The following is a 13405-nucleotide window of genomic DNA, read 5'->3' as shown; positions in this document are numbered from 1 at the left end:
TTTTTAAATAATTTAAAATTTCATAAAAAAATATGTTGTTTTATAGAATAGAAGTGATTTTATATTTGATTACAATAATAAAAAGTGATTATTAATTATTTATTTTTAAAATTTTATTCTATCTTTTTTATTTTTATTTTGTAAAAATAATTTATTGTTTAAATATTTTAAAATTGTATGATGTCTTCGTGTATCTCATATTTTTAAAACGTCTTTTCTCTCTTCTACGTTATCAAACTATTTTTAGAAACTAACTAATCACACACTTCTTAAAATAATAAAAATATAGAAAAATTATATTAAAATTTTACATAAAAAAATTAATTACTACAAGATCTATCGACAATTGAGCTAAGCTGCATTGACAAAATAATCAATTGCCTACACAATTTAGCATAGTTGTCAATAAATTTTGTAGTAATTAATTTTTATATGTAAAACTTGATTGTAATTCTCCCTAAAAATATTTTTTATTTCAATTATTTTTAAAAAGTTAAATAAATATTATTAAAACCTCATAAAATAGATTGTTTTTTCATAAAATAAACTGAATTAAAAGTCTATGTTTAGACTTTTTTTTTTTAAGTCTGGTTCATTTTTTCATGCATTCATCATCTTTGTCTAAAATGTTATATGGTTAATGGGTAGATTTTAATCTCACCCTCCTTGACCAATTCAAGTACGCTCCGCATCGCACACGAGCCGTTTTCCTTAATCCTTGACCAATTTAGACGTGATCCTCTTCAGCCCTCGTGAAATAAAAGAGTGCAGTCGCGAACGACAGAGGAAATGTGGAATATCCGCCTAGCCTCGAGAGACTTGTTTCATTTACTCGTCTCTGCAGCATGATCTTTTATTATTTCTCCCCCTTTTATTTTATCGTTGGAGACTACGTTGCAGGGTAGACGAGGCTAGGAAAGTGGAAAGACACTGCCCTGCAAGCACTCGCTTTAAAGAGCGTAACAGAAAACCCTCAATGGGATAAAGGTCCCTCGGAGCCTCATCGGACGGAATGGCGTTAGTTTGAAATTATTGAAGAATGAAGATGTCAAGATAATGAATGAACCGAACGAGCACGGAAGGTGCGGGTTACGCGCCTACAACACGTTAGGAGGTGTGAAAAAGCAGGGATGAAAGAGATAGATAGAAGGTGACATTTATTTAATTTAATAAATTGAGAGGTAAGTTTGAAAATTCCAAAATTTGCCCCGCACCTCTTCCTCTCGGCACCTCCATAAGTAGTCCTCCCTCCTTCCCACGAGCCCCCAGACAGCCAGTCGTCTCTCATCCCTAAATCTCTCTCTCTAGGTTCACTGACATGGCTATGGCTTCTCTGGTCTTCGTCGCATTTGTTATCTCCTTCGCCCTAACGGTCAAGGCCAGAATCCCGGGCGTTTACACCGGGGGCCCTTGGCAGAGTGCTCATGCTACCTTCTACGGAGGAGCCGATGCTTCCGGCACCATGGGTCTGTATCTCCTCTGCCGTCGACGCTTTTTATTTAGTAATGTGCCTCCCGTTTATGCTTAATCACTTGAGATTGTGAGTGTTGGGCAGGTGGAGCCTGTGGATACGGTAACCTCTACAGCCAAGGGTACGGCGTGAACACGGCGGCGCTGAGCACTGCACTGTTCAACAATGGGCTGAGCTGCGGAGCGTGCTTCGAGATAAAGTGCGCAGATGACAGGCAATGGTGTCACTCGGGAAGCCCGTCCATATTCGTCACGGCCACTAACTTTTGCCCGCCCAACTACGCTCTTCCCAACGACAATGGCGGCTGGTGCAACCCTCCTCGCCCCCACTTTGACCTGGCCATGCCCATGTTCCTCAAGATTGCCGAGTACCGTGCCGGCATCGTCCCCGTCGCCTACCGCCGGTAACGTCCCTGTTCTCTCTTGCCCCCATAACCCAATTCCGATACCGTAGACCGTGGGTTCTGTTCGGTTTGCCTCTGCCTTGGAATTACTTGAGGGGATTGATCGTTGCTTGTTGGCGAATTTACCAATATACCCATATTTCAAGGTTCGAGTCACGAGTTGAGTTGTTTTTGCCCATAACCACAAACCAACGTCACGTCAGCTAGTTATCCAAGTTTAAAGAAGCATTTAGGCAGGGTCAAATCCCGCGACCGAGGCTGTCAGTGGAGGGCCACCGGCTCCCCTCGATGCTCGACTCGAGTGCTGATAGTTAAAACTAATAAGTAGTAATTAGAAATATTGATGTTGTTTAATTGAATGTACGAACGTGGAATGCACGCAGGGTGGCATGCAGGAAGCAAGGGGGAATAAGGTTCACCATCAACGGCTTTCGATACTTCAATCTGGTGCTGATCACGAACGTGGCGGGAGCGGGGGATATAGTGCGGGCGTACGTGAAGGGATCGAGGTCCGAGTGGATGCCCCTGAGCCGGAACTGGGGTCAAAACTGGCAGTCAAACGCCGTATTGGTGGGACAGTCGCTGTCGTTCAGGGTCACGGGCAGTGACAGACGCACTTCCACCTCTTGGAACATCGTCCCTTCCAACTGGCAATTCGGTCAAACTTTCACCGGCAAGAACTTCCGGGTTTGATTGCATTTTGTCTATGGTAAAGCCGTAGGGAATGCTGAAGCGGCTATATCAAAGGAGTAGCCCGCAGCTGATTAGTGGTTTATACAATGTAAGACATGATGTTATATATAGATATATATATTTTATAGTTCAATTAATTAATATATCTAAGCAACTGTGTTGTGGTTGAAGGAAACCACTTGGCTCGTTTCAATGATATATTTATGCTTTCTTTCCCTTGAGATATTTGTTGGATGAAGTCCATGCGCGGCATCACAAACATTACCAAACCACTCTAGGTGAAGAAACGAACAGAAAATGGGAAATGTGTTGGCAGCGGGTGGGTGGACCTTGAGGTTGAGATGTAAAAACCAGTCAAAAAGCTAGGGTGTGCGGTAATGGCATGAGACGAGAGCAGCAAATAGCTTAGGATGCCTAGGCGGCGCAAAACAAAAGCCGGCGACTTTGGATCCCCTTTGGCATCACTCGCTTGACAGCCCTTGTCTCTATGACTTTTGCTCTCTCTTGTAAATCACTCTCGTCATTCCTGTCTTGTCTTCTCCTCACTCTTTCACCTTTCCCCTTCTTTTATTTTGATCTTCTATGCTCCACCCTCATCAAGGACTTTAAACATTTCCCGCTAGTTTTGGTGCATTCTCTTGCAAGTTTAAATCCCTCTCGCCTATACAAACAATTTAAAATAAAAAGGTAAAAAATTAAAGACAACCCCACTGATTATGACCCAGTTAGAAAAGATATCTAAACTCTGAAGTTACAACTATGCCTGAAAATGGGGTGGCGTGGAAAGACTTGTATGGATGAATCCTGTTCCTGCCACTGTCAGCACAGGAACGCCCCGACGTGGAATGCTGCAACAATACCGTCAATACGCAGTCCATCAGGCGTTGGGCCATCACTCCGGTGTCACGTTAGGGCCCAAAAGTGGTTATGGATTTTAAAGATAGGATTCTTTTTTATGACATAAGATGGCAAGCAAAAGCTTGACAGTTACAGGAAAAATACAAAAAAAAAAAAGGCTATAAAGGCAATACATCAAAATACTTGTTGCAGGTTTTCTTGAATTATACCTACACAACTAGTAGGTATAGCCTGTAATAAGACTAAGTCATAAGGACCATGGAGAACCTTTTTGGCGAGTGTATCACCATAGTGAAGTGCACCGAATTTCAATATCCCATTGACTAAAGAGCAAGTTTCTAATCTTTTCAATCTCAATCCTAAGTGGATGATCAATGCTGGAATCTTTGGATAACCAATTGATAGCATCAATGGAGTCAGAGTATAATTGAACCTTCTGGAAATGGTGCTAATGACAAAGTTCTAGACCTGATTTAATAACAAGAATCTCAACGATAGTTGATGGAAAGGATCCAAGCTTCTTCATGAATCCCATAATCCATTGGTCTCTATCTTTTCTGATGACACTACCACGAGCAGCCTTGTTATTCTCATGAAAAAATCCATCCATGCCAATTCTGACCACATCAATGGGGGGAGGTTTCCAGACTGCCTCAATTTGAATTTGATTTGGGAAGAGTTGATGATGAAACTTAGCATGAGCAGTATCTTCCATCAGTTTGTGTAGATCACCATGAATGATCTCTTCTGGCTTCGCGCTACATCCTTCAAATACTTGTTTGCATCTATGAGTCCATGGTAACTAGCAAATATGACTAAAGGTTCTAAACCAATGCCATTTGTTTATCTTACATCCCCTGGGTTGTGTAATGAGTTCCATTGTAGCCATACTTGCAAATCAGAAGAGAAAAACATAAGTATATGGTTAGAAGTAATCAATGCTTTCCACACTTGTTGAGCTTTAAGGCGATCATGAAGAAGATGAATAATAGTTTTCTCATTGTGACACTCAAAAGGAAACACTGAAGTGTTTGAAAGACCTCTTCTCACTCTAAGTAAGTAATTTGCCACATGAAAGGTTGCACTTTCTCATGAACATTACATTTCCATATCTTGTTTCATAATGGATCCATTGCTGGATTAGTAAAATTAACAATGAATTCATAGGCTGCCTTGACAGAAAATCTTCCATCGGGCTTTCCTCCACCAATATACATCATCATGAACACAAGTAAGAGGTTTCAAGGAATTAAGGATACTATTAATGTCAGCTGAGAAGAAGGTAGACCATTTTTGTGTATTCCATTGACCGGAGGATAGCACAAAGTCACTAACGGAATCGGAGTGATTAATTAGCTCTAGATTCTTGTCAGCAAGAGTAATAAGAGGTTTCTCAAATGAAGTCCAAATATCTCCCCAAAACGACGTGTTACGTCCACTATTGATTTTCTTACCAACCCCCATCATGAAAGAATTTCAGACAGTGACAATTGCATTTTAGAGAAGCGATGAGTTTTTTCGAATCACAAAGGGTATTTCTTGAGACGAACGATCATATTTTGCCCAACCACATTGGACCCAAATGCATGAGGTTTGTTTATCATGGCCCAACAAAGCTTCATAATAAAAGCTTTATTTTGACTTTCAAGATCTTTAAGTTCTAGACCACCTTTCTTCTTACATTTTGTAATAGTCTCCCAAGAAATAAGATGCATTTTATTAAAGATAGGATTATATCCATACAATTACAACCATTTGTTTAAATTTAATTAATTTTAAAATAATATTCTGTAAAATTAGAATCAGAGTATTAAATTGTAAAAATAAACACAGTTTTAAACTTTCAAAATTTGACCTTAATAATTTTAAAATATATTGGAGGGGATATCATTAAAATATTTTATAAAATATAATTTTTGTAGTTTCTAAACTATAGTTTCGAGTTTTTTAAATAAAAATTTAATTGCTCAAATATATACATTTACTATCGTGCTATTTCATATTTAAATAATAGTTTAATAACAAGATAAATCTAAACCATCCTAAAAGGAGGGGAAGCAGAAAGAATCCCTTATTTGAATATTATTGACAAGGAGAAAGCACGTTAGTTATTTACTTTTCGTAAAAAAACATAATGACGGCAAATATATTCGAAATAGGTCCTAGTTTCTTTATTCTGACAATGCATTGCTTGCCGGGCTTCCCCGAAAAAGAGCCTGACTATTGTTATTTTATATTTTATTTTAGTGAGGCGAGATTGCAGGCCTCTCCCCTTGAGAAACAAAAACCCCAGTTCTGGGCAGGAGAAGGGAAGATTACAAAAATCGCGCCTCTGTGCAAGCCCGCATTGCAAGGAAGAAGCAGGTGATCTGCATTCCTGAGGGTGAAACAAACAAGTAGCAGTAGCAGAAAAATTGGGGAGTGAAATGGGAATTATCTGGCCAAAGGGAAAAGAGGATTGAAATTGATGGGATCACAAAACTACGGATTTAATCACACAAGTATTAAAAATTTCATGTAATCTGCCCAGCAATCCTGACTACTTCGATCTGTCATATACTCTCCTGCATTTAATAGTTTTTTTTTTTTTATTAACACTGGAGGGTCAATGGTCTAAATGACTATTTCCAAAAGAGGTCGCTGTTGGTTTCCGATTACTTTTAAAAAAAATAAAGGAACATGCAGTTGACCTAAAGCATGGGTTGAGTGTATTTTAACCTCATTACCATTCTTTACCAAATCAGAGGAGAAGACTTCTCTCCATTTTTATAACCCCTAACCAAATATTATGTAAAGGGTTAAGCATGAATATACCGGAGTTCACCAAAAAAAATATTGTTAATTCGTAATGCTGATGTAAAATTTCAATATTAATATAATACAATAAGAACAAGGTAAATGGAAAAGTAGCTTGATCTGGGACCATGGAATTTGCATGGAGTTCAAGAGTCTACAAGGACCCATGATTAAATCCAGCGAGGAAATAATGTCACAAATTTTTTTTTTTTAAAAGCAACCATTAATGGCTAATAATAAGAGTCAAATATATGCACCAAATAAAAGTAGCATTCATAAATTATAAATAAGTTGCACTATTGTTTATTCAATTTTTAATGGATTACAAATTATAGATGAAATATCTACATAAAGATACAGATGTACAGTCGCAGATATATGCATATTTATAAAAAAAGGAGTAATTAACTTATAAAATTAAAAATTATAATTCACAAAATTTTTATGAAATATGATAATTTTTATATTTATAATATATATTAATAATTTTATTATGCACTCCCTTCACTTAAAAATATAAAATATTTTTAAAAATTAAATGTTTAAAAATAAAAAATATTTTTAATTTTTTAATATGTAATCATTATTTTTTTAAATATTTTTATTAATAATAATTTTATATTTATTATAAATTGTTTAATAAAAAATATAAAAAAATAAACAATTACTTAAACCGTATAAATTTCACGTGAAATTTAAATTTTAATGGTGCGTAACAGCAGGAGTATCAGGCTGGGGAGTAGGGAGATAGAACGTGCCGTGAATAGGGAGATTTCGATGAAGTACACCCGAATGATATGCGCGACCATTGGGTAAAGTTGTACAGTGCAGTGGGTCGGTCAGTCACAAGCGTGCTCTCTGGTTTTTGCGGGGTTCTCCTTCTTATGTCACCCACTCTGCAGAGACGTCCATGCCACTATATCTTACACCTCCTCTCATAACAAAGATCACGTGTCCCCTCCCTCCCTCGCATCTCACACCCAGCTCCCGCCCAAGGACGTGCCAGTGGCAGCGGCCGGAGAAGCGAGTATATCCACAGCTCTGTGGTGGTGGGATGTCGGGAGTGTGGGTATTTGACAAGAAAGGCGTGGCCAGACTCATCTCCAACCCGACCCGAGAATCATTCGAGCAAAGAGAGCCGCTGCTTCCCGGCGCCGGCACCGCCACCGCTCCCGGTGCTCGGCCTAGAGTGCTGGTCTACCTGCCTACCAACCACGTCATACGCTCATTCTCTGAACTGGAGCAGCGTCTCCTGGAGCTCGGCTGGAGTCGCTACCATAACACCAACAGTTGCACCCCTCACCTTGTTCAGTTCCACCGCTCCCACTCCTCCCCGCACCTCATCTCACTCCCATCCGACTTCCGCAACTTGAAGCACTTCCACTTGTACGACATCGTCGTCAAGAACCCTTGCTGCTTCCAAGTTCGCGATGCCTCCTCCTGATCATTTTAGCTCCTTGAAATTCGCCACCCCACTGGATACCTGCACCGCATGCACAAGGAGCACCGACCTGACTCGATTATTTGTGTACTCTTGGAGCTTTTTTCAGGAATGAGAACGGGCATCTTGTTTGGCTTTTTGCGATCCCTTCTTAACGTGCCTTTTTACTAGTCTTCTTACCCTGGGCATGGTTCAGGCTCTCGTTGATTCTTTCTATCTTTACTGTTTATTTGCCTTCTTGGCCGTTGGTACATACGCTGCATGCATGCCGGACTGATGCAGGGATGCCGCGGTTGGAGTCCTGAATGTGTTGGTGAATGAAGCATCTGGTTCAATAGCAGCTAACTAGTTAAGACCGCATGAGTCGGCCATAAACCAGAAACAGTGGCGCAGTTATAATGGGTGGAAAGTAAAGAGTGTTATGAGATTTCATGCCATTGCAAAATTTTGGCGTGCGTGCGTATGCTTTGCTTGGGGCATGGTGCTGCTGGCATTCAGTTGTTAAAAGCTGAAACGCAACAGAAATCCACCTCCCTAAACTGCCACGTAGGTGTACTCTCATACCGTGCTTTATTACTTTTGCATCACACACTTCATTGAGGTCTAAGAGTCTCCACCGAAGAGGTTGCTAGTGGATAGTGGGTAGTGGCTAGGGTTCATGAGACGGGCGAGAAGGACCGACGAGATGGTAAAACGTAAAAGTGAAATCGCGAGTAGAGCAGGGCAAGGGATATGGGGTGGTCCCTGAATGCTAGATTGCTAGGGAAGGGGGTCGCTTTTGTGTGATGATAGATTGGGAGCTATTGGAAGTGAGAGATTCTCAATGGGGGAGAAAGTGAAATGAATCAAGATCAAGGCTGCTGATTAGACGCAGCGAGTGGCCACTGCCTGCCACACCGTACGGATCCTGCCCTGCTTTCAATCCATCCTTCTGTGGTGGTTGCAGGCTAAGCAGAGTGGGAGCGAATGGCGAGGGAGGATGATAGGCTATAGGTTAGGGCTATTGTGGAGCGGAGCTGCCGTGTGGCCACGTGAGAGGCTGAGCACGCTGTTCCATGTTTGTGTGAGTGATGGGCTGACGTGACATAAAACATGAATCTTTTGCTTATTCACACGATTTTGATCCCTCGTCTTCGGAATATTGAATATTCGATTCTGAATGATGTTTTGTGATAATAACATCACTTGACTTGCATGCGTGGTTATCACGTTCATTAATTTATGACCTGTACTGTGATGTATGCCGATGATCATATGTGGAGTTAGTTATTGTTTACAACCCCTCCCAAACCGAGTGACGAGTGATAAGCAGCATCTTGGTAATTTACCATCATTGCGAAGAATAATTCATGAAACTGAAGCCCAAGCATTGTGTGCGTGATTCAGAAAGTATTAATTCGAGGAAGCTTCGCTCTGCTGTGCATTATGTAGAGCGAGAACCAAAAAAAAAAAAATTCCCCGAATTCGCCATTTGGCGATCGAAGAACAAGGAAGTCACGCTCGTTTGGTCTACAATTGGGTGCATTTAATTGAGAAATTTAGCCTGTATGTGGATTTCTTTCGGACGAACTGCTCTGTATATGGACATTTTGCTGTTCCGAGCGGATTATGATGTAAAAGAAGTTGGATTATGTAGTGAGGACGGAGAGAGAAATTAATAGAGAGGTTTGGTGGGAGTTAAGCACATGTGAGGTGGGATCCAAACATCTCCCCGTTCTCTTACAAGGAATATAGATATGAGATTCAATTAATTTTATTTTAAATAATCAGAATTATTTTATTATGATTAGTTGAATTAGTACATTGAATATCCATTTAATTATTTACGGTTTAATTATATTTTTTAATTAGTATCTTTGTTATGATTATTTTAATTTTTTTTTAATAAATAGGATACCTAGAGGCTAGATATACGTAAATATAGATTGTCCTTGTTATCTTTTAGAATTAGGTTAATATTTCATTTATTATTATTTTAATATTTCTAGAGTTCTATAAATAACTTTATGATTGATCGGTTATATTCAAATTAGTTTTAAATAAGTTGAGTTGAATACTAAATTATCTTCTTTCTCTGAGTTCCCCCCTCTCTAATCATCTCTTCTCTTCAATTGTTCTATCTCACCTCTTTTCTTCTCCTTTCCCCCTTTTTGTTTCAAATTAATTGATATTAGAGCCACATTATGTAAGATCTCCCTTACTAATTCATAATGAACACCATAATGAGATCATTACAGGATTAATTCAAGTAAATTATCAAATTTATTAAATTTATATAAATGTGATATCAAGTTTTCAAAACTTAACATGCTAAAAAAATCATTTCATAAACAAAAATAAAAGAAAACACATATATGGAAGCATGGATATCATACATAGTAAGATAATATCAAATTGGGGTTGAGAGCAAAAATAGCAATTCTAGCATAATATGTGACAACATAAAATTTTATGCTGTAGCATAAAGTACAGAAACTCATAACAGCAGTGGCAAATTTTCCAATTAAATTTTTGACGCGCCTCATTTCTTTATCCAACATCTGATTGAGGTAATTTAGGTGTTTTCAAAAAGCTTTCTTCAAATTTTAATTAATGGTATTAGTTTTACACTCAAATCATTTTTCAATAAAAAGTTGGATATCAAAATGCAAACCTACCCATTTATGCTATCAAAACATAATTGGGATGTTTAAAATTACAACCAAGTGTCATAGGCTCACAACCACATCTAAACCATACTCAATAGACTTAACAAATTCTGTGCAACACATCAATACACCCTAACAACATGCATATCATATTTTCAACACTCAATCCCTTAATCTCAAAAATGACAAGGGGAGTCTCAAACATATAATTTCACATTTAAACCACCATTATTCACAAATATATTCAATCCTCACTTGCAAAAGTATTTTAACTCTATTTAGATTTCATATTTAATTCACATACAATTTAAGATCCAAAATACACAATATAAATCAAGAATTAAATAACGCAAGTAAACAAAAACATGCAATCTCCTATTGAAATTGTCAAGATAAATTATATAAATAAACTCTTACATAAATGGGGCCTATAAATTTAGGATTAAAATCCTAAGCCTTCGACTGTTTCCCTTGATTTTATCTTGATGAGCTACTTCCTATAATTTTGAAGAAAGGGGGATAAGTACAACCATTCAGTAACTAACATCAATTCAACATATACAATTACATATCAATTAATTATAAATGTAAATGAAAATTAATAACTTCATAAACACTATGTATATATATTTCGAATATAGTCTCAGCCATAAAACTACTACCCATGTAACCAAGCATAAACATATATCTATCACATAATTTTAAAATGCACATCATGAGGTCTTAATAATAACAACCATGCACATCTAATAGAAAACATGCCGGATCACAATAATAACAACCATGTGGTTGAAAATAGAATGCACGATCAATGCCAACCTTACACCCTCATAATGCCTTTAACATCAAAACGGTGGTTATTTAGTGGCTATATCCTCAACTTGGTAGTCTGGAAAATCCTTTCACTTGTGATTCACGATTTTCCTAAATACTAATAATCATAGAGTGTTATTCCCTTAATCTACCCTCCTCATGAATCAATGGAGACTAGTTTAATTCGAGTTACTTGAATAACAAATGAGATATTCCCTAATCAATCATGAGACAATGGCTACCTCTCGATTCTAACGATCGATGCTAGGCAAGCTTCCGATTCCAATGATAAGCCATCACTACCAGGTGAGTTTAACACAATTACTTTTCTTCCTACAGGCAAACTTTCGCTTAAATAATCATGCCTTGCACACATTGACAATATGCATCCCATTCAATAACATTAATCACATCACATCACATCACATTAATACAATTTTCTTTCTCTATTATACTCCATGTGCCAAATATCACATATTCATCATTTTCATAATGACATGTTTTCAATTATTATCATTAATCACACACACACACACACACAGATATATATATATATATAAATATATATATTGTTCTCAACAATCCAACACAATTTTGCACACATAATCTATCACATTGCCAGAATTTGTACTAATGCATCTTCAATCACCCAACAAGTGCTAAATAATTTAATTCAACAAATGGTTAATTAATAAACAACAATATAAATTAAATTTTATTCTAATTACCTTAAATTTTGAAAGGTCAAAAGTTTACTACTCAATAAAAGTTCTTCACAAGTTGTACCAAAGCTTGAATGATGCATGAGATGATTAATCTATAATTAATCATACTAATGGTCATAAATATCATCACACACACTCTTTTAACTTTCATAAATCAATACTTTAGTTACCCAAAATTCTAATATCTTGCAGTTAAGTATAATCATTAGGTTTATTAACTCCAATTAACTTCATTTGAGCTTTCATTAACTTAAATAATTACTAATATAACGTCTAACAATTCAAAATCATACTTTGAAGGTCTAGGGATCATCCAAAATGGATGACCCAAGCTTATTACAAACTTGTAAAAACTTCTAAATTATGTGTAGAATACTTGAACAATTCTCATTAGTTTCATTTAAACCAATGGGTTCGGATCCATAGCTTTAAATTCAAAATTCATCATTCCCCAACCTTAAGTCTCACTTCCAAATGGGTAAAGGGAAGAAGAGATAATGAAGGCATATTTAGGTGAAACCAAGCTCCAAACATTTTCAAAATACTCAAAAAATGATGCCCTAGCAGAGAAAATATTCTCTTGATTGCACCCTCTCTTTTTTCTGGTCTCTACCATTGGCTTGGATTGTTTTCATGTTAAAAAAAACTGGTTTAGGAAATTATATTGCAACATAAATTTTTATTTTGTAGCATAAGTCATAATAGGTTAAAAATTCAATTTCTATCTATGATTTAACTTTGAGTCACCTAATTTACTTTAAATCCAATTCAAAAGTTAAAACCAAACTCAATAGCTACCTTTAACTATCTTCAAACTCAGTTATACTTAAATTTATATAATTATCCTTCATTAGATTAATAAATCATAGAAAAAAATTTGAAATGTTATATATCTCATGCTTCTGTATGCTTTTAAAACTTTACTTTATGGATGTTTGTGCCTTGAAATGTTTTGAATAGCTTATTCAACTTAGGTTCCTCATGAGTTGTTAAATCATGCCCCTTAAATGATGAGATTCAACTTTTTCTAGTGTATTAGTATTTAGTAAGTAGTTTTAATTTTTTCTACCATAATAAAATCTATTATACCATGATATTGTCCATTTATACACCTTAAATTTGAATTATATTAATTATAGTAGACCTTCAACCTTGGTCCATTTCTTTTCCACTATGATTAACTCTTTTGACTGCGGTTAAATCTTTTTTACGGTGATAAGTGATTAGAGTAGTTAATTTTTAATAAAAATAGCAATGTATGGCGTTATGGTTAAGTTTATTGTAGTAAATTAGGTGAAGTTACGGAGCTGACGAGGGATGGTCGGTAAATTTGTGTCTCTCACTAGCAAAAGCAATTCCATCTGCATCACTTTCACTCCTACCGCTCTCTATTCTATGTCTTGTTATTCAGTGGCCGAGCCCGGCTACAGTGAGGGGTGCAAGACAATTTTTTTTTTTTTGGGCTGCAAGGTTGCAAGACAACTAAGCTGGAGATCAGAGGTAGATTTTAGATAAAATTATTTATTTAATCTTTTAATTTTTAATTCAATTATAAGT

At 36.8% G+C, this 13405-nt stretch overlaps 1 protein-coding gene across 1 annotated transcript; it reads left to right on the top strand.

The window, feature by feature from the left end:
• The first annotated feature begins 1200 nt into the window (after positions 1–1200).
• Positions 1201–2783, top strand: LOC129315792 (expansin-A4-like). Its single transcript, XM_054959844.1, has 3 exons — positions 1201–1466; positions 1556–1874; positions 2258–2783. Exons 1-3 carry the CDS (start codon positions 1319–1321, stop codon positions 2565–2567), a joined length of 777 nt encoding a protein of 258 aa, XP_054815819.1. The 5' UTR covers positions 1201–1318; the 3' UTR covers positions 2568–2783.
• The last annotated feature ends 10622 nt before the right edge of the window (positions 2784–13405 follow it).

Source organism: Prosopis cineraria, unplaced genomic scaffold (assembly GCF_029017545.1).
Source record: "Prosopis cineraria cultivar Desert tree isolate PC_DT_omini unplaced genomic scaffold, ASM2901754v1 PC7, whole genome shotgun sequence".
Taxonomy (NCBI): Eukaryota; Viridiplantae; Streptophyta; class Magnoliopsida; order Fabales; family Fabaceae; genus Prosopis; species Prosopis cineraria.
This window is presented reverse-complemented; position numbering and strand designations above follow the sequence as displayed.